The sequence below is a fragment of the Ambystoma mexicanum genome, chromosome 12 (assembly GCF_040938575.1).
Source record: "Ambystoma mexicanum isolate Mex_15411 chromosome 12, UKY_AmexF1_1, whole genome shotgun sequence".
In the NCBI taxonomy this organism is placed as follows: Eukaryota; Metazoa; Chordata; class Amphibia; order Caudata; family Ambystomatidae; genus Ambystoma; species Ambystoma mexicanum.
Window position 1 is genome coordinate 893,127,469 of NC_090936.1, and position 20,741 is coordinate 893,148,209.

The following is a 20,741-nucleotide window of genomic DNA, read 5'->3' on the forward strand; positions in this document are numbered from 1 at the left end:
GCAGATATTTTTGATGCGGCCTCCATATCAGGATGTGCATATACGCGTTCTGAAGGTCCACTACACTGAGCTAGTCGCCCTTCCAAAGAGAAGACTTTATTTGGCAGGGTGTTATCATCTTGAATTTCTCTTGGGGAAGAGAAAGGTTGAAATGGGAAAGGTCAAGGATGGTACGCTGGCCAGCCTGGTTGGGTTTGGGCACTGTAAGCAGAGTAGAAGCCCTCCCCTTGTTCCCCGAGGGGAACAGGCTCCACCTCCCTGAGGTCTAGAAGCTTCTGAACCTCGGCTCTGAGGGAGGTTGTCCCAATCTGTTGGAAGGGAGGGTTGAAGGGTGGGGCAGGGGGGAGGGGTAAGCGAAAGCCCGCCCGAGCAATGGACGAAACCCACCGGTCTTCGGTGATCATCTGCCACGCCTCCAGATGAGACGAGATTCATCCGCCAACAGAGTCTCGAGAGACCAACAAAAAATATAATTCTGCAGATTTGTCAGCAGGGAGACTACTTGCCTCTGGAGAGGAGGCTGATGGCCGAGAAAAAACCGACCACATTGTTGTTTACGATGGGTGCCGCCAACCAGAGGTTCAGATCTGCGCGCCCAGCAGTCCTGCAATCCCATGAAGCCAGAGAAGGATCGAGACTGAGACCCTGACCTCTGTGTATAAGGGGCCTTAGCAGGGACCTTTGCCAGGACTGACAAAGATTTAGCGGTTTGGATGCTAGCCTTGATCTTTGTAAGTTCGTCATCCGTAGAAGAATGAAAATTGCTTGCCATCGAAGGAAAGGTCCAGAACTTTATCTTGCACCTCCTATGAAAACTTTGTTGCATGGACCCATGCCTGGTGGGAGGTGTCTATTCCCACCATAAGGCCTCGAGCTGAAGCATCCACATGGTTTGCCGCAGCTTCCAGGAGATCTTGTGCCAAAATCCTGGCGTCCAACAAACCGACTTTGAAGTCGTCTAGCCTATCTGCAGGAATACACTCCTGGAAATCAGCCAACTCTTTCCACAGCTTTTTAGCTGCAACCAGGATCAGCTCGGTATTTGCTTGGCGAAGTTGCAGTGCCGAGCTGGCAAAGCCTTTCTTGTCCAATGAGTCCAGAATCTCGTCTTTCTTGGACAGAATGAGTCACTGCCGTAGAGGTTGCAGAGGCAGGCTTGGATTGAAGCGTGGCCGCAGCTACCACTGTCGAAGAGGGGCGCGGAGAAGATGCCAAGGCTATCTCCTCAGATGTGTGGAGCCTGTAATGAGCATCAATGCCCGGTGTGGGGGTTATCCTAGACCTTGGGGGCCTCAGCCAAAACGTCCTTCTGGAGGAACAGGCTGGTGCGCTCTTGTGGTGACAAGGTGAACGCTCCCAAAAGCACCCCCTCCTATGGAGCAGGGGCCTCAGGTACTGGAATGTCAAGGAGGGCCACCATATCCAGGACCCGGCCATGGAATGCTCTAACAGAGCGGTGCTGCTCATCGCTATCCTGATCTGCTTGAGGGTCATCCAGCGAATAGGGAGCAGACGGCTGTACTGCCGCAGGTTTTAAAGTGCTATACCGTTCTACCAGTGTCTTCTCTACTGCTAGGTATAGCCTCTCCGGGCAGGGGTGAAGGACTGCCCTCCCCTGCTGCGCGAGAAGCGGGCCTTTACCAAACGGGAGAGGCACCTCTGGCAGGGCTGACAGCTGTCAAAGGTCTGAGAACCAGGGCCTGGGCAGCCACCGAGGCACTGTAAGAATGAGACACAGCCGTTAGGTCTGGCTGATCTTGAAAACAACTTTGTGGATCAGAGGGATAGGAGGAAATGCATATGCCCACATCCCACCCCAAGGGATCTGAAGCGCGTCGCAGAGGGAGCTGTGCCCTCTCTCCCCCCACTACCTTTCACTTAATTTATGAGGACAAAGAGTAATGAAGTGGTCACTAATAACCAAGGAAACTCTTCTGTACCATAGGTGGCACTGAATCTGAAAGGCATTGACAAGCAGTTACAATTCTAACAATCAAGCTTCTATACTGGCAGTTATAGAGGTTCATGCTACACAGACAACTCAATGTTAACTATAGACAGATGAGCTCCAAGCAGGTAAGACTAATTCTGCTCACTCGAAGACACTTACTTAGCAAGTAATGCTATCCGACCTATTATTAATAGACGCTTGAGAACGAGATGGAGTGGAAGGACTAATTATAAAGAAGCTTGTGGAAAAGATAGGGTTGTAATTAATGACTGAAGTACCTACCCTTGAAGCACAGCAATAGGGATCAAAGCTGTCAGAAACAAGGTCACTCAATGGTTGAGACATTGCAGAGGGTGTCAAAGCCTCACCCAGTTGGACGATTGTGCCCAAAATTGAATCAAAACCAATAAGAGCGGAAAGGCAAACAAAAATGGATTTGTCAAATCTAGCAGAAACAGGTAGACTACAATGCATAACACAACACCCATTAGCAACCTGGCAGGGGGAGCCAGCCAATCAGGTGGCTAGGAAAGCCGGCTTGAATCATCGCTGAAAGCTCACGTTCCATGCCACCTGTCGCCAGCTCCCCTGCTGCCTTCTTCCCCCCCAATCTCTGCCCCCCCTTTCTTTTTACCCCCATTACCTTCTTTCGGTAGTGTACTTGCCACCGCCGCTCCTTCCCATTGGATCCAGCAGGTCGCCATTAAACGGGAAGAGGGGATCCGTATGGAGCCCCTCTTCCCGTTCCATGGTGGCCATCTTAAAGTATTTTCAGTCATTGAACGGGACCCGCGGGGCTTCCCGTTCAATGACTGAAAATAGTTTTTTTTAGCACTCTGGGTTACCACTTTGGAAGCCCGGGGTGCTAAATGCATTAAGCCCCTGTTAAAAGTGCTTGAATGGGATTCGGGGGGCGGGGGAGAGGGGCAGTAACAGAGCCGTTGTCAATTGCCATTGCTTCGCTCAGACCGTTAACTTGGGCTGCCGGGCCACAGATATACCTAAAATCCATGTCTTGAAAACTCAAGCTCACCAGTGATTAATTATTTCCTTACTGGGTGTATATGTAGTACGTAAATTAAGGAGCGTACCTTGAATTATATGTAAATGATGTGCAGAGTAACTGTTCTGCACCCTCAGCTTGTTAAAAAGACAATCAGTGCGGATTCCAAGATGGCCGCCGGGACCGGGAGTCGCATTTAGATCTCTTCCTGCCCGGGCCGCCGCCAAAACCACAATAAAGCAGGACAGCATCTAACGATTCGCCACAAAAACCTAGCCGAAGGGTAGAGGACACCACCAGGCAGGCGTGAGTCGACATCGCACTCGCGAGGACCGCGATACGAGGGACCACAGAAGTCGAGCGACGTGGCCGCCCCTCCCCCTCCGGACACAACCAGAATCCTCTGCGAGGGCAGAGATCCAGCAGGAGATGAAGGCGGCCGTGGAAGCATTCCGAGGGCTGCAAGGTTCCCGCAGAGGGCACGCGAGGGAGCGTGAGCCAGCCCCCACCATCGGAGCGCATCCGCCCCCCAACCGAGGAGTCCAGCAGCGACGGGGCGGAGAAAAACAGCTGAGAAGCGCGAGGCCCCGTATCGTTGCGGAGAAGGGCCGCAGCCCGAAAAAATACGCTGCACGCCATCGGTCGCCCGGAAGCGCCTAAGGTGAGCGCCCCCCCCCTCAACACCAGCAGACTTTCACGACCACCACCACACAGAGGCCCAAAGTTAGGCCCGAGGAGAGAGGGGGAGGGGCAGAGGGGGAACAAAGGAACGACTCTGCTACAGGTGGAGGCGCCTAAGGTGAGCGCCCCCCCTCAACACCAGCGAACTTTCACATGACCCCTACCACACAGAGGCCCAAAGTTAGGCCCGAGGAGAGAGGGGGAGGGGCAGAGAGGGAACAAAGGAACAACTCTGCTACAGGTGGAGGCGCCTAAGGTGAGTGCCCCCCCTCAACACCAGCAAACTTTCACATGACCCCCACCACACAGAGGCCCAAAGTTAGGCCCGAGGAGAGAGGGGAGGGGCAGAGGGGGAACAAAGGAACGACTCTGCTACAGGCGGAAGCCCCCCGCTAGGGCAACACCCCCCCCATACAGGAAGACCAACGCGCCCCCCCAGTAATCTACATTACAAGGGGGAAGGCCATAAAGCCGACAACCAGGAGACAACCCCTGGGTCCCTCGAAAGCGCATCACGCCTCCCGATAATCGCAGGAGAACAATATACAGCACGGAAGGCATGTAGAAAGCAAAGGGGAAAGGGAACACGGCTCTCCCGAACTCACAGCCAGCCAAACAAGATGCGAACCTAGTACAAATGTGGTCGGCGGACCCCCAGGTCCATACAAGAGGAAAGCCTCGGGAAGACTCCCCAGAGGACCACAACCAACGCCACCCCACTCCCCCATCACGGGAAGATATGCAAACATGGTTCGGGGAGCTCCAGGATAAATTCATGCCCGCGGTCCAGGACCAGTTCACATCAATGAGAAATGAAATAAAACAAGCGGTCCAAGAAGTCAAGAGAGACGTAGCCAAACTAGAAGAGAGGACCGAAACAGTGGAGAAAATCGTCAAAACCTCAAAGATGAAACTCGCCAATACAGCGAGACCCAGGAACACTTGGTGCGCTTAACCCACAACTTAGAGATCCAGTGCGAAGACCTAGAAAATCGTTCCCGGAGATCTAACATTCGAATCAAGAACATTACGGAGACAGTACTAGACAAAGACCTCAAAAATGCAGTCCAGGAAATGTTCATAGACATTCTGGATGAACAGGAAGCAGACTCCATAGGGATAGACAGGGTCCACCGAGTGGGCCCAAAAAGAACAGGGGCGCCCGGAGAAAGACCAAGAGATGTCCTAGCAGCCCTCTCCTCATACCCACAAAAGGAACAAATTCTGAAGAGGGCGCGACAATTGGATCATATCAGGATGAAAGGGACGGACATCCACCTGTACCAAGACCTGGCCTCGGTGACATCGCAAAAAAGGAGAGATATGGCTCTGCTAGTTAAAGAACTTGTGGCGAAGGAAATACGATACAAACGGACATTCCCATTCGGCCTTCTATTCACCTGGGAAGGCAAACAAAGAAGAGTAACCACATGCAACAAAGGTCTACACATAATGGACATACAAACAGAGGGACCGATGGGAGTGCCCAACAGAACAAGAGCTGGGAGCCACAAAAGGATGAGGGGCTGGGAGGAGATGAGGCAAAAGAAGAAGCAAAATGGGTAATCAAGTAAACATAGTAAAATGTCCATGGAAAGCACAAATAGGCGGTCCGGTGAGGAGCCCTTGGAACAGATACTCAGGAAGGTCTGAGGAAATGCAGGGTATAGGATCCCCCGCAAAGTTAATACCGAGTGCATTGAGGGCCGGGAGCGATAGGCTCAACGCCCTAGCAACTCTAGGTACCCGGGCCGTCCTCCGGAAGTTAATTGTTTCAAAGTTTGAAGTTGGGGGGGAAGTTGAGGGGACAGGGAGGGAGGGGGGGGAAATGTCCCGGAAGAAGCAAAAGATCTCGCTGCACAGGGAAACCGGAAATGCACAACGCCGTAATACACAATGGGAAAACTTAGAATCTTAACATACAATATAAGAGGCCTGAACTCCCAGATAAAGAGGAAAAAAGTAGAATCCCTGCTGAAGAGAGAAAAGGCGAGCATTCGCTTACTGCAAGAAACACATATTAAAGCTCAGGACAAACAGAAAATACATCTCAGGGGATACCGTATATGGGCACAATCTAATGCCATAGACAAAAAAGCAGGAGTCCTGATAGCAATAAAAGCAGCGAATGTAGTCCTTACAGACAGGCTGACGGATAAGGAAGGGAGGCTCGCAATCATTAATGTACAACTCGACGGATGCCGCCTGACTCTGGCCTCCATATACGCACCAAACACGGGTCAGGATGGCTTCCTCCGAGATGCTCTAGAGAAGCTCGAGGGCTTTGTGAAGGGGGAAGTGATTACGGGGGGGAGACCTACACCTAGCATGGCACCCACAAACAGATAGGAGCACGGGGGACCCACCACCCAGGGCGCCCCTTCAAAACTTCTCAAACAAAAGATGGACCAACTGGCACTGTGCGATGTATGGAGACAACTAAAGGATCAGCAGAGAGGCTACACGTACTTTTCGCACGTATACAATACGATGTCAAGGATAGATTACTTCTGGGTGTCGGTGGGCCTCATTGGGAAAATCCAAGATATAGAAAAGGGATCGATATCTCTCTCAGATCACGGCCCGCTCTGGCTACAAATAACAACCCCTGAAAAGGGGGGAAGGCTGTGGCGCTGGAGGCTCCCTCAGGATATTCTCCAGGACCCGGTACTGGGGGGAAACGATTAGGGACAAGATAACAGAATACTTTATGCAAAACGACACAGGCAAGGTCCCACTAAGCACTGTCTGGGAGGCATTTAAAGCGGTAACCCGCGGCCACTTTATAGCACTAAAAGCCACTAAAGAAAACCAGAGACACCGCTGGGAAAAAGAAGTCGAAAAGAAAATAACGGACACTCAAAAAGAACTTATGTCCCATCCCTCCAGAACCCTAAAGAAAGCCTTAAAACACACGCAGGGACAACTAGAAATGCTATGCACCAAAGTGGCCGAAAGATCCCTCCAATACCTTGAACTACAGATATATGTAAAAGCCAATAAGGCAGACAGACTCTTAGCAAGACAACTGCGAGAAAAACAAAAGACAATGAACATAATGAGCATTCGAGACTCGCAGGGAGAATTACAAACATGAACCCAGAACATAGGAAAAGTCTTCCGCAAATCCTACCAAACACTATATACCACAGAACATCCAAATGAAACCGACCAAGACACACATCTGCAATCTCCACCCATTACGAAAATCCCCGAGGCAGACAGAGTAGCATTGAAGAACCTGATCACGGAAGAGGAAGTAAAAAAGGCAATAGCGGCCCTCCCAAACGATAAGGCACCAGGCCCGAACGGCTTTACCGCCCCCTTTTATAAAAAATACGCAGATATACTTATCCCGGTCTTGACGAGACTCCTAAACTCCTTCAAAGAAAATGGCAATGTGACTCACACAATGAATGAAGCTAAGGTCTTGGTGTTCCACAAAGCAGGGAAAGACCTCTCCCTCCCCAGCTCATACCGCCCCATTGCACTAATTAATTTAGACGCCAAATTGTACACCAAGATTCTGGCAAATAGGCTATCCCCACTTCTCCCGTCCATAATAAACCCAGAACAATCAGGATTTATCCCAGGGAGACAAACGCACGATAACTTGAGAAGAATAATTCACCAAGTGGAGAAAACCGGGTTCACCCACACACCGGCAGCCTTGCTCTCACTAGACGCCGAAAAGGCCTTCGATAGGGTGGAGTGGTCAATACTATTCAAAACTCTGAAGCATATGGGATTTGGGGAACAGTTTATAAAAATGATAAAAGCCAATTACACCTCCCCAACAATCAGGATTGCCATAAATGGGGCAGTCATAGACAAAATAGAAATAACACGCGGCACCAAACAAGGGTGCCCACTGTCCCCCCTCCTGTACGCCATATTCCTGGAACCACTGTTAATTAGAATAAGGGAATCAGTCAACATAACGGGGATAGAAATGGGAGGCACACAACACAAGGTAATAGCGTACGCAGATGATATGCTGCTAGCCCTAACGAACCCGGGGACGGCATTACCCCAAGCGATTAGAGAGCTGGAAACCTTTGGGGCAATTTCGGGTCTAAAAATAAACAAGAAAAAAATCAGAATTGTTACCTTTAGCTGGTGAGAGGCCGGAGGTCGAGAGAATAGCAGCATCACTCGACTTGACAATAGCGGAAAGGGGAATCAAATACCTGGGGATAATCCTGACACACAACATAGAAGCACTATACAATGTGAACTACCCGCCCCTATTGGAACGGGTTAAGATGGACCTAGAGCGCCGGAACCCCCTAATGGTGTCATGGTGGGGTAGAATTCAGGCAGTAAAGATGAACGTCCTTCCCAAATTGCTATACCACTTCCAGGCTCTCCCGATGAAAATGCCCAAATCTTTTTTTAAAGCACTGTCCAAAGCAATCCCATCCTATATATGGAATTAAAAAAAAACAAGGACCGCCAGAGCGACCCTTACAGCTCCAACGAGGGAAGGGGGAATGTCCTTGCCACACTTCCGCAAATACTACCAGGCGGCACAACTCTAGGTTCTAAGAGAATGGCTGGGAGATAACCAACAAACAGTGTGGGTGTCACAAGACCGGGCAGTAGCCAGATCACCCCTAGAGGAAACTATGGAAAACAAAACAACACAGGCACCCCAACCTCCGAATAAGCGAGATCATGAAAACCACCCTGGAAGCTTGGGATGAACAAACACGAAAAGGTATCATGACCACAGTGGAGGGCCCCTTCACACCCATATGCCGGAACCCCCAGTTCCCACCGGGAATGGAGCAGGGAGCCTATGAGAAATGGGAGGCAGCGGGATACACAAAAATAGGGGAAATGTACCAAAACGAAGAAATAAGAACGTTTAAGGAATGCAAATCGATACTAAAACTAACAGAAGCAGACAGATACAAATATGAACAGCTAAGGCACTGGCTGGCAACCCCAGACGTCAAAACAGCAGCCACAAGAGAACTCAAGCCATTTGAGAAGTTGCTAATATCCAACTCCGGTTCAAAGAAACTGGCCTCCTCGCTCTACACCTACATCAACTCCCAGGAGGAGGAACTCAAATGGGCATACATGGTCAAGTGGACGAAGACATTGGGGGAGGAAATCCACAAACACCAATGGAAAGATCTGTGGAATACCATACCAAAAATGACCCGATCAGTCCAAAAAAGGGAAATGTGGCTAAAAATTGTAACCCAATGGCACTATGCACCGGAAAGGTTGCACGCCATGTATCCCCAAACTCCTAACACATGCTGGAGTGGCTGCACAGAGGTGGGCACGTGGAAACACATCTGGTGGGACTGTAGGGGAATCAAACCTTTCTGGATGGAAATCAAGAAGGAAATCATTAAGATATTCCCAGAAGCGGAACAACTAGAGGAAAAAGTGTGGCTATGCGGAATAAGAGATCAGGCAGCAAGGAAATTCAGGAAACCACAATGGAGAAGCTTTATGGGTCTACTCATAGCAGCCTGGCCGACAATTGCCCAAAACTGGAAAAAACAAGAACCCCCACAGATTTATACTTGGCTCCAGAAAGTATGGGCACAACTAACCATGGAAAAGCTCACACATACGATACAAGGAACAAAAGAGACGTTCACAAAGGAATGGGGAGAGATTCTGGACTACCTACAATCAGACTACATGGAACAATGGTGCCCGCACAACATAAGAATATCGGACATATTTACATCATAGACATTCCCATGAGCAACAGAGACAATTGGAAATCTTCCGGGTTGGGAGGGGGAGAGGGGGGCAAGGGGAAGTTGGGGGGACGGATATGTACTTTCAGTTGTATTTGAAAATGGTAAATAAATCTTTCAAAAAAAAAAAAAAAGACAATCAGTCACATGTCAACATTTTCCAACTATTAGCAAAACAACATTACACCATGTTGAAAACTTTAGAGGAAATCTTTGTGCTGGAGCTTGCGGGATACCCCCCCTGGCAGAATTAGCTGCAACTGGTGTTTTTGTGTAAACCCCCCCCCAGGGCCCTGGATGGGGTTACGGGTCAGGACGCTTTAACTTCCAGGTGGGGTGCACGCTGAACTGCAGCGCAGCCCGAAGCATGCCTGGAGGCGCTGAGGAGGCCGCACTTGGCGGGCGCCTTAAGGAGTCTCGTGGTGTCCCTGAAGCGGGAGGAAAGCAGAGGTGAAGGGAGGAGGACTGGAGCCGACGACCGGTGGAGTCAGCCCAACCGGAGGCTACCGGACCACGGTAGAGGTGGTGGAGCCGGTGTGAAGGGAGAAGAGGTGCCCGGAGGGAAGAGGAGCCGCGCCATGGACACACGTGAGGAGGTGGTCAACTACACAGGAAGCTCTTCGGATCACACGGAGCAGGTGAGAGGTAGGGCGGAGGAGAAGCCGGGAGACACTTGTCCAAGCCCGGAGCCTAGCTACAACATGGGCTCTGGGCGGGATGCGAGGGAGGCAGTGTTGTAGCGGCCCACCCCCCCAATCTGTTAACACACCTTTATCACGGCAGCCAGAGGCCCAGGAACTCCCAAAGAGCAGCAAAGGGAAGGTACACATTGAACCGGGCCCACAGAGGTTAAACTCACCCTAACTCCACTGAGTGGAAAACACAGAGCACAAGGGGGCAATGCCAGGTGCATGTGTATGTCCCCCGGCTCACAGTAATAGCCTGGGGCCAGGCGGAGCTTCTACAAGGGGCATGTAACTGTAAGGCAAGGACAATCCCAGGGCCCCTTAAGGAGGCTGCTCCCGGCAGGCTGTGTACGCCACGAATATACCAGATACCACATCTGGAGATATGGTTATGAATGGACCAAACTGAAATTGGAAACTGGCACAGACCTGGGCAGACACCACCATCAGGTAGGGCAGTGATAAGGTGGAACTAAAGTCCCCAGAGCCAACTGTGGGAAAGAGGAGCTTGGGTAAGAGGATAACCCACCCAACGGCGATAGGGTCTCCGGAAAACCCCCCAGATGGCACACAAGAAAGCTAATTGATGCATCCAGCATACAGTACACACCACGGCCAGCCATTAATTGAAGCTCATTATAGACTCATTAGTGATGGCAGAGCATGCATGAGACACTCACACTGTTCAAGCCCTAACGCCGCCGGATATAGAGTACAACTGGAGCCGGACATTCAACAGTGAGGAAGATTAATAGCGGGGGAGGAGGGGTGACAAAGGAAGCCGAAGGCAACGAAGAAACAGTGCTGCGGAGGGTGAGAGGGAGGCTATAAAATATCAAGGAGATACTGGGCCCTGGCCCCTACCAGGGACACACATTGTTAGACACAGGAGGCGAGGCGTTGTTCCCGCTCGAGGAGTCAGAGTGCTCTGGGGCCCCCAGAGCTCTAGCGGGCAGTGGGACGGGGACCGAGGAAGACTGTCTCGGAGTCACCAAGGGCCAAAGGCAAACTCAAGGAAGACCCAGTGGTCGCACCGACCTTTGGACACACCGCCGGGGGCCACACTGGAGAAGAGCCAGAGATTGTCAAAGCATAGTGGTGTGGCGCAGGCAGGAATACAGGCCTTGCAGCGTTTCTGGAGAGACCGGGGAAGGACGTGAAAGGGAGCCACCCAGCCCAAGCAGAGATGGCAGCAGGGGGAGGCACACCAGCGCCGGCCTTAACCAGAGACAACCTCAAGGACATACTTCAAGAAATCAAGGCAATACGGACGGACATTCAAGCCTCGATATGCGACCTGAAGGGCTGCGTAGATAAGCTAGAGGACAAGATGGAGGGAATCATCTACAGGTGGACCTCCTGGACATGAAGTACTATGCTCGCTTAATAGATTTGGAAATGTGTGAAGAGGAAACCATCTTAAAGCTTGACGACTTGGAAAACAGAGCGTTGGAATAATCTACGCATCCTGGGGGTTAGAGAAGAAAAGGGAGAGTCTCCGGTGGAGGTTGGGAGGAAAGTGCAAGGCCTGATTAATCAACTTTTCTCCGTGGAGGGAGGGAAGTACGTACAGCTGGAGAGGGCGCACAGAGGTGGAGGAACGAAGGGCCCAAGGTCAATAGTGGTCCACTTTCTCAGATATAGGGAGAAGATGGAGGTCCTGGAGAAAGCCAAGAAACTGGGGAGATTCCAATTCAAAGAGGACAAGATCAGGGTGTTCCAAGACTTGTCGTGCTCATCTTAACTCGTTGCAGAGACTTCCACCCCCTCAAGCAATGGTTGACAGAAAGGGGCATACAGTATTGTTGGTCATTCCCATTTGAACCATCATTCGAGAAGGGGGAAGCAGATTACCGAGTGAGCAGCGGAAAAGAGGCAAACCAAGTCCTCCAAGTTCTTAAAGGAGGAGACCCCGCATGAGAGCAGGAGGTCGAACCAATTGAACAGCGTAAACCAGATGGGCCGCAAAGTACAAAGAAGAAAGTACAGGGTTGCAAGAAGATTAAAAGGACGACGGACTGAGCTAGCACTCATCCCTGCTGGCCCATCACATGGTGGGCGTCTCAGAGGGTAGGATGGGGGGGTGGGGCCAAGGTGACTACAGGGGTTTTGGGGGCGAGACAGGGGGTTTTGGGGCGGGGGGACAAGTGGAGTCTACAGGAGGATTTCTGGGGGACATGTTCCTCATGTGGTTATGCATTTCTCGATGCTGGTTACTGTTTAAAAACTTGATTTACAAAAAAAAAAAGGACTGAGTTGGAATGTGGCAAGATTAGTGTGAGATGGGGATGACTGGAACAATTTTCTTGTGCATTAAGTAATTATATAAATACAGCAGACTTGCACATAAGCAAGAAAATGTAATATGTAAACTATTACAAGCATTGGCAAAGCCAACAGTTTGGCTTTTGTGTAGCTATGGGATAGGCATTTACTAGGCTTTGCTATAATGGTACTACCTGACCATAAGATCTCAACAGCTGGAAAATAGAGCGATTACCTGGGCAGATTATGACAATACTTGGCAAATGCTTATCTAATACATCAAGCCAAAACTGTTGGCTTTGGCGTATATAAATATATATTTTTTTTTTGCAGGACCTCAGTGAATGGAAGAGATACAAATCAAGTGGCTTAAGAGACACTTGGTTAAGACATTTTTATTACACCAGTTATCAGCTGAAATTGACACATTAAATCTCAGCAGACTGCTTAGAAAAAACACTGCCAGGCTAAAGTTTGATTTCTCTGCTCTATAGAGGTACCACAAGGAGATCCCAGGAGGATTATTTTTAGGCAGGGAAGGGGAATGTAGTGGATGGGAACGGCCATAGTGATTAGCATGGCCATGAGCAGTCCATGGGCAGGAACATAAAACCCGCACAAGCTGTTGTCCCTCCTTGCATGCCATCTCCTTTCTACCTGTACTGCAATGCAATAGTTTTGGTTTATAGGTGACCATTAGTGCCACGAACATCCCAAACTAAAAAAAGACGCCTTTCAAGTAGTCCCACAATCTGGATTTCTCCAAACTGCCCTTCTGATTATAACATTCTGAGAATTATGAAATTCTGGTTGGTAAAGTAGACAAAGAAAGTGAATCCCAAAACATCATGAATACGTATTTCAAATAAAAACAAAGAAAATATCATTGAAAAAAATTGGGTAAATTATTATTCCTATTCAATATACAAGGAAAGTTAAAGCCATAATTATTGCTGTGAACTTCATAGTCTTCTATGAAGCTACCATGAAATGTATCATCTGACAGTTTATCGGAGAATAAAGACCAAGTTTAGGGGGTCCCTGGAATTCCACATAATCCACAGGCTAGACACTATGTCCTCAGTAAGCAGGCAGGACAATTGCTGTAGACCTATGGCTCGCAGAGGGGCCACGAGCCGCTATGATCTAGATTCTACATCCAAGCCTATATACTCAGGCGAATATACTTCATCAAATATTATGTTCTACCGAGCCAGCAATTCTGGAAAAATATTGATTTTGAGACATTATGAGAACTCAAAAGTGATCTTGATCTCGGCATCTTAACATATGCAGTAAGGGAGATTGATCCCCTGCACCTCTTACTTCATTTCATGATCAGCCAAAAAATAATAGATGTGCAATAAAATGTACTCCATTGAAATTGAAGAAACTACTACCAAAGATTTGTCAGGCCATCAATGGCCATGTTCGCATTATTTTTCAGAAGTTTGTAATTGGGCATTATGGACAATTATGAAAAAATAATTGACGTATTATCTCTTTACATGTCCATTGATGAAAAATCCAAGCGCCACTGTCAAAAGTAAATCATGGTGCAATAAAGATTGCAGAGATGCTAAGTCTACCCTGATTGTTACTTGGAACCCCATATATAGTACCAATGTACTAGAAAGAGCTAAACTAGTTACGATTTAAAACAAAGATGGCCACAATGAAAATGAACATATATTAGTATTTATTTTTCACATGAATAGGTGTGAAGCTGAGATCCAAAGTATATTCTTTTCAAAAGACAAACAATTGGCTTGTGCCATGCACCGAATTTCCCAAAAAGAACAAAGCACTCTGAAATGGATCTGCTGTCCTTCAATAACTTTAACTGCTGTACAAACTAATGGCTACAATCTGATAAATTAGAGATATGAAAAGCTCTGTGAAACGGAGACCTAATTGCATTGCTATGAAACACATCACAACTGTCTAACTTGAAGTCTTACCCTTCTCTTGAGCGTTATCCTCATTTTTGACTGGTTAGTAATCAATCGAACCGGAGCACTCATTATTTCATGATCACAGCTTTGAATTGCATCTGCTTCAATACGTATCATCTGCCAATTTATCTCCTTGAAGGTCAACACCTGTAAAATAGAACATATTTTTCAATGATTCGCAAAATAATTTTTTTATTAGGCATTAGCACCTTGGGCAGATACGTCATGCAATCAAGCTGGTCAGAAGACATGTTTTACCTATGGTGAAAGCTCACATTCGCAGCTGCTGACACTCACCATCTGTCTCCCTCCTACCTCCTTTCCTGCCACGGACTGCTGGACCCCTATCACTCCAGCTGCTAATTTCTCTTTCCCCATAATGCTCTGGGACCATTCTGCACATGAGCACCCACCTTCTGCAGCCCCCGAGGATCTTCCCTCCATCTCTGCTCCTTGTCTGCCCCACCCTAGCCTGCCATGGAAATTGAAGCAGTGCTACGCATAGAACCCTGGCCTCCAATTCCATGGCGGCCATCTTTGGTGTGTTTTTTTACTTTATGAAATGGGTCATGTACTCCCCACTGCACGTTATTTCACATACAATAATTGCCATTAACACCCCAGAAGTTAGCCAGGGGTGCTAATAGATACAAGGCACATCTTAGTGGACTGTGGGGGTTGTAATTACAAGCCACCAAATTGATATGATAGTTTATTTATATAGCACCTATACACAATGTGTTTCAAAGCACTTCAAGGCAAGGGAGGGAACAAGAGAAAATACAATGACATTCTTACAGGCCATGAACAGTAAGGAAGTGCATAGAAGAAAGTAAGGGTAAGGGGAGGAGGGGAGGGGATGGGAAAAGGGAGAGGAGGAGAGTGGAAAAGCAAGAGGGGAGAGAGAATACAATTGCACAAGTCAGTAGTAACACAATGTTGCAAGCCAGGATACAAGATGAAGATGGAAACGGCATGATTCAGGGCCACCTCTAGTACAAGATGCAAAGGATGTTCAGCACGCGAGTTGAGAAAGGGCGACGCACCATGAAACAATGAAGTCCATAAAAGTAAAATCCAGCACTAGCCACAAGACGGTGATGGTTAAACCAGAATGTATCAGGACAGACTCCTGCAGAAGTAGACTTGAGGTGGGAAAGGGGGAGCAGGGTAGAAGAATCAAGCAAAACAGGAAACACCTGTGTGCGAGAAAGAAGGGGGTACAAGGAAACATCATAGGGTGAACAGAGGGGCTGGGGATGGCCTGTGGGGACAGATGGAGTAAACACATGTTGGTACATGCTTACCTGCTGTCTGAGCAGGGGGTCGGGACCTGGGTCCTCCTGGTCCGAACAGGTCCAAACAGGAATTGCCCTTTTTTCAGCAGCCCTTCAATTCAGACGCACGGGCGAGAGACGCCCTTGATCCAAGAGTTAAGAGCAGGAAGGAAGAGGCAGGGCTAAGAAGGTGGGTGAGCGGCAACCTGGAAGGCGCCAGGTGGGCACAATTAAAGGCACACTATCGTTTTGGCTTAAATAGAAAAACGAGACATTCAATTTACAGAAAATACTAGTTACTTATGCTAGTTTGCATCTGATGGACCTTAGCAACGCCCTGCTGCCCACACTCTGACCTTTTAAACACAATCAGTCTTGAGCACCCAGTGTGGACTGCTAAAGGGTACCGTTGTTGCTGTTAGTTTGGGGTGTTAAGGGCCAGTAATTTGAGTTAAATAACAGACCGCCACTGACCAATTGAACCACTGTTCCACACAACAAAGAAATGCAACAAAGATGGTTGCCATTGAAATAGAGACTGGGGCTCCGTACTGAGGGCCTCGTCCATTTCCAGGGCAGGCCACCACAAAGCACTTGAGAAAGCGATATTCGGAGCAGAGACTCAGGGCAAGAGAAGAGAGAAGTTGGTGTGCAGGTGGTCCAGAGTATTCAAAGGCATTTTGAATGTGCAGCAGGGGTAGTGGGTAGTGAGGCAGGTGGGAGAGGGCAGGTGTGAGCAGCTCAACCGTTGCTTGAATATAAGCGTGTTCCATTATTTAAAAAATGCATTCTGAGCAACCTGACGGGCTGCCGTACCCGCCCAGGCTGCTTATTGAATTCCCAATATTAACAACCAATATTTTTATATTGTATCAATATACAGTGTTTCAGGTTAAGAAGACACACCACGAAGCTCTCCCTAATCTGAGATTATCAGAAACATTTATTACTAAACACCACAATGAATTTCTCAAAGGGGACCATTTGAGCAAAAGAAGTTATAGTTATAATACTAATTGTTAATTTATAACACGCTTAAATACCGAGAGTGGTTTCTAAGCGCAGGATCGGCATTCAAATCTGTGTTACACTGCGTTGTCTTTGCATTGCCCCAGAGCGATCCTTCCTCCCAAATGTCCTAAATGCAATTTTTCTGAACATTTTACTATCACACAGTTGAGATCTGAGAGATTATCTGGATCCTAGGCATTCCAAGAGCATCCCCTCGTTTTAAGAAAAAAATAATTTAACTGAAAAATGGCAACACTAGTGACAAACGAACAGTACAATTAACGAAAAAAATAACAAAAAAGGGCTAATGACCATCTATGCAACTATTATTATTATATGGACATTTATGGAGCACAGACCTAACTTGCGAAGCAACAGATGGCTTTTTTTTTTTTTTTTTTTTTAATTTTATTGGTTTAGATTAAACCTTTAAAATGTTTGCTTGACGTGACACAAAACCATTCATTATACCGTTTCTTTGGCAATTACTTCATTCATTTTTTTTTTCTATGTCTTTAAACGCATTTGGAACCCAAAGCTAGTCTATTCAGGCTGGGTCATTTTCTGCATTTAATCTTTCTTCAATGGAGGCAAGGAAGGAGGTCAAAGGTAGAATTAATTTCATATCTGAGCCGTTCCACATATGCTTCCACCATTCATCAGCACATATCGACTGATGGGCACTATACCAGCCGCCTAAGTGGATTGAACGTATGTCCTTCAGTTTTGTACAGAAAAGCACCAAGTGCTTTATAGATTCTGGCTCTTTACCACATAACCGGCACGTCGTCGATAAATCCACATTTCTCGTCCAATGACTCATTCTGTCCTTTGTTTTCATTGCGTTGAGGCGGAATAACATGAATGATCTTCTTGCTTTCATGGATGGAAAACGACTCAGATAAGGTTGAAGGATTCCATAGCTTCTTGCTTCTCCCGGAGAATATTTCATTGCATGCGTTTCGTTGCGCTCATCGCATGTATTTATCCAATCAAGGCGCCATATTGATACCTTGGCGGCTGTTGGATTTGTAAGCAGAGTTTCTACAGTGATGTTATAGTCCTTCAGCAGATCTTCGCATCGTTTTACCCATTGCGTGAGCAGAGCCGAACCTTTGGCTGAGGCATTGTATAAGATTTCAAATTGAGGTATTCCCACTTCTGGCCTTGATTTCCGATACAGGCTAAGTTGATTCCAAATTATCCTTGCCTGTAATGAAATTAGGGCTAGTTCGTATCTTATACATGCCGTTGCAATGCCTGGGGGCAAACTCAAGGACTTTGTCCAAAACGTATGTTCCAGCGAAGCCCAGTGTGTTGACGAGCATCCGAAGGTGTTTTCTGCACCATAGGACAAAATCGGGACCACTTTCTGTTTGTAAAAGTTCCTTAAAGGCTGTGTAGAAAAGTTCCCAAATTTCCTATGTATCTTCAGGCCCTGGCATGCTAATTGGGCACATTTCCGTTTTGAGTCAGCTACCCACGGATCATCACTTATGCTTGAGTTTAGTAGCATGCTGAGATATTTAATGCTTTTTGAAATTTTCAATTTCTCATGGTTCAGCAGCCACACCTGTCTTGGACCTTTCTGTGACCGTTTAATTTTTAGATTCTCAAAAATCAGTATTTCCGACTTCTTGGTGTTAATCTTTAAGTTGTTCTGGTCCACGTATTTTTGGACGGCGTCTAGTTTACGCTGGAGTCCAATTGGCGTTAGATCTAGAATCACTAAATCATCGGCGTATAGTAACCAACTTATTTTTGATGCATTGAGTGTCGGAGGGAATGCTCTGACCGACTGAATGGTAGCCCCAATGTCAGAAATAAAAAGGCTAAAAATTGCTGCTGCCAGAGGACACCCCTGCTTCACGCCTTTATATGTTTTTATTTGGGTTGTAAGTGATCCCGATTGATCCAACCGGACAGAGATTGATGTATCGTTGTGTAATTCTTTTATTGCCGCCAATAATCCCTCAGGACATCCCCACAAGACAAGCTTCTGCCACAATAAATCACGGTCAATCCTGTCGAAAGCCATGGAGAAGTCTACAAAAGCTAAGAACACTCTCGAGTTCGTTCTCAGAGCCTCCATTTTCAACAGATTTAAGATCAATAAGTTCAACGAACATCCAACGGATTTTACAAATCCTGCTTGTCTTACATCAACTCTATTTACAGATTTTGCCCATATAATCAATTTTTTTTGGAGCAGTGAAGCAAAAATTTTACCCAATACATCAAGTAAGGCCACTGGCCGATAATTTGCAGGATCTAATCGATTACCTTTCTTGAATATGGGTATTATTATTCCTGTTTTCCACGATGCAGGGATTTGTTTTTGCTCGTAAATTCGTCTGAATAACTCAGCGCATATCGCTGCCCATAAGTCAGGGAATTGTTTAATCATCACATTTGACAGGCCGTCCGGTCCAGGCGCCCGAGAGTTTTTTGCTCTCATTATTATCTCGTGGATTTCGTCTTCTGCAAAATCTAGGTCCCATGATGTTGTGTTAGGCGTTGGCTTAAGGGGTGGCGAATCATTCTGGTACAGTGCTGTAAAATAGTTTACCCATTCTTTTTCAGGCACTGGGCATATCTGCAAAGCAACTTGCGGGGCTTCAAGGGCATTAAGTATGCGCCAGAAATCTCTACTATTTTTATTTACGAGCGTCTTCATCAATGCTTCTGCATCATTTTGCATCAAAATGGCTCGATGACTTTTCATCCAGTTTTTATAGGATTGTCTTGCATTTTTGTTTTTTTCCCTGATTTCACCAACTGGGCCTTGATTATTTCTGCGGATTGCAGCTCTCATTTCACGTTTTCGCTGTCTTATAAGTAAGTCAAAACTATGCTTGTTCTGAAATGACCCATTTTTCATGCCAATGTGTTTTGTTTTAAATTGCCACAGAAATTGAACGTAGTCAATGACCTTCTCAGTTGCTGTAAATTGATTATGAATCTCTAGGACCTCTTTGTCGACTAATTTTAATCTCAGCCTGTTTGGTGCTACTGCCACCTTTGATCGCCATTTTTCTCTCGGATTATTACTCCAATCTTGAAATGTGAATTCAAGCCTTTCATGGTCACTATTGGTCATTGGACAAATCGTCATCGACTTTATTTTCCTAAGCATATTATTGGACACGAAAATATAGTCAATGGTGGAACTTTGGTCATCACGCCGCCACGTTGGATTAGGAGGAATATCACCTTGCGTGCAGCCATTTAACATTGTGAGGCCTCTTACTTCCATTTCGTCATTCCATGTTTTTGCTAGTTTAGATTTTAAAGCAGTCTGCGGTTTGAAGAAATCGATGTTTAGGTCCCCACAGACTATTATGGCGGTTCCGCAGCCGGATTCTAATATATTGTCAATTATTTCCGTGACTTGGTCGATAAATTCAAAGGATCCAGTACGCTGATGGTTCCAGTACAGATTAATAATATGTATCACGTCATTCTTCTTGACATCCGCCCCGTACTTACTTATTTCAGAGGTCTGGATGTATGGCGTTAGGTTGACAGAGCTTACTAACCTGTACCCAGACGATCGATTTATCGTCGTCAATAGGCCGGCTATTGGCCGACCTTTATCAGGCTTAATGGCAGGATTCAAAACGCATTCAAAATTTGCCACTATAGGTGAATTGCACATCCAGGTCTCTTGAAGACAAATTAAATGTTGGTTGGTAGCCCAATTATTGATCAGCAAATGACTAAAGCCGCGTGTGTTCCAAGAGCTAAACATAAGATCTTGTTGCGTCTCGCTCATTGGGCATTAGCTGGATGCTTTCCTGTTCAAAGCGTTCGCCATCCAGGTCCAATCTTCATTTAAGCTAGCCCGCCGTTGTATGTTAGAGCGTACTGAACTTGTGGTCTCGTTTAGCATCTCATTACTTATTGTAATTTCGATTTTTCCCATTAAAGTGGCAAAATCCTGAGTTCCAGCTCTCAACTCTAACGACTGGGATCCGGCTTCAATGGTTTTGTAATCCATTTCGTTCTTTTCTAGTTGTGAGATTTGTTTTGTCAGTGAATATACAGGCTTTCTCAAGTCCCTCTCTGAACTGTGGTCGTTATGGTCACACTGAGCGGCTACCCCTTTATGGGTTTTACTTTCGTCCTTAAGGCTTCTTCTCTCGCGGTCAGTCGTTATATAGGCGTCAAAGCCTAATGAATG

At 47.0% G+C, this 20,741-nt stretch overlaps 1 protein-coding gene across 2 annotated transcripts in view; it reads right to left on the reverse strand.

Moving 5' to 3' along the window:
* BLTP3B (bridge-like lipid transfer protein family member 3B) overlaps nt 1-20,741 on the reverse strand; it is a 2,399,137-nt gene that overhangs the window by 1,777,643 nt on the left and 600,753 nt on the right. For both annotated transcript variants that reach the window (XM_069629381.1, XM_069629382.1), the window contains exon 6: nt 14,277-14,417. In XM_069629381.1, the coding sequence (XP_069485482.1) occupies nt 14,277-14,417 (141 nt within the window). The remainder of the gene's footprint in view (nt 1-14,276; nt 14,418-20,741) is intronic.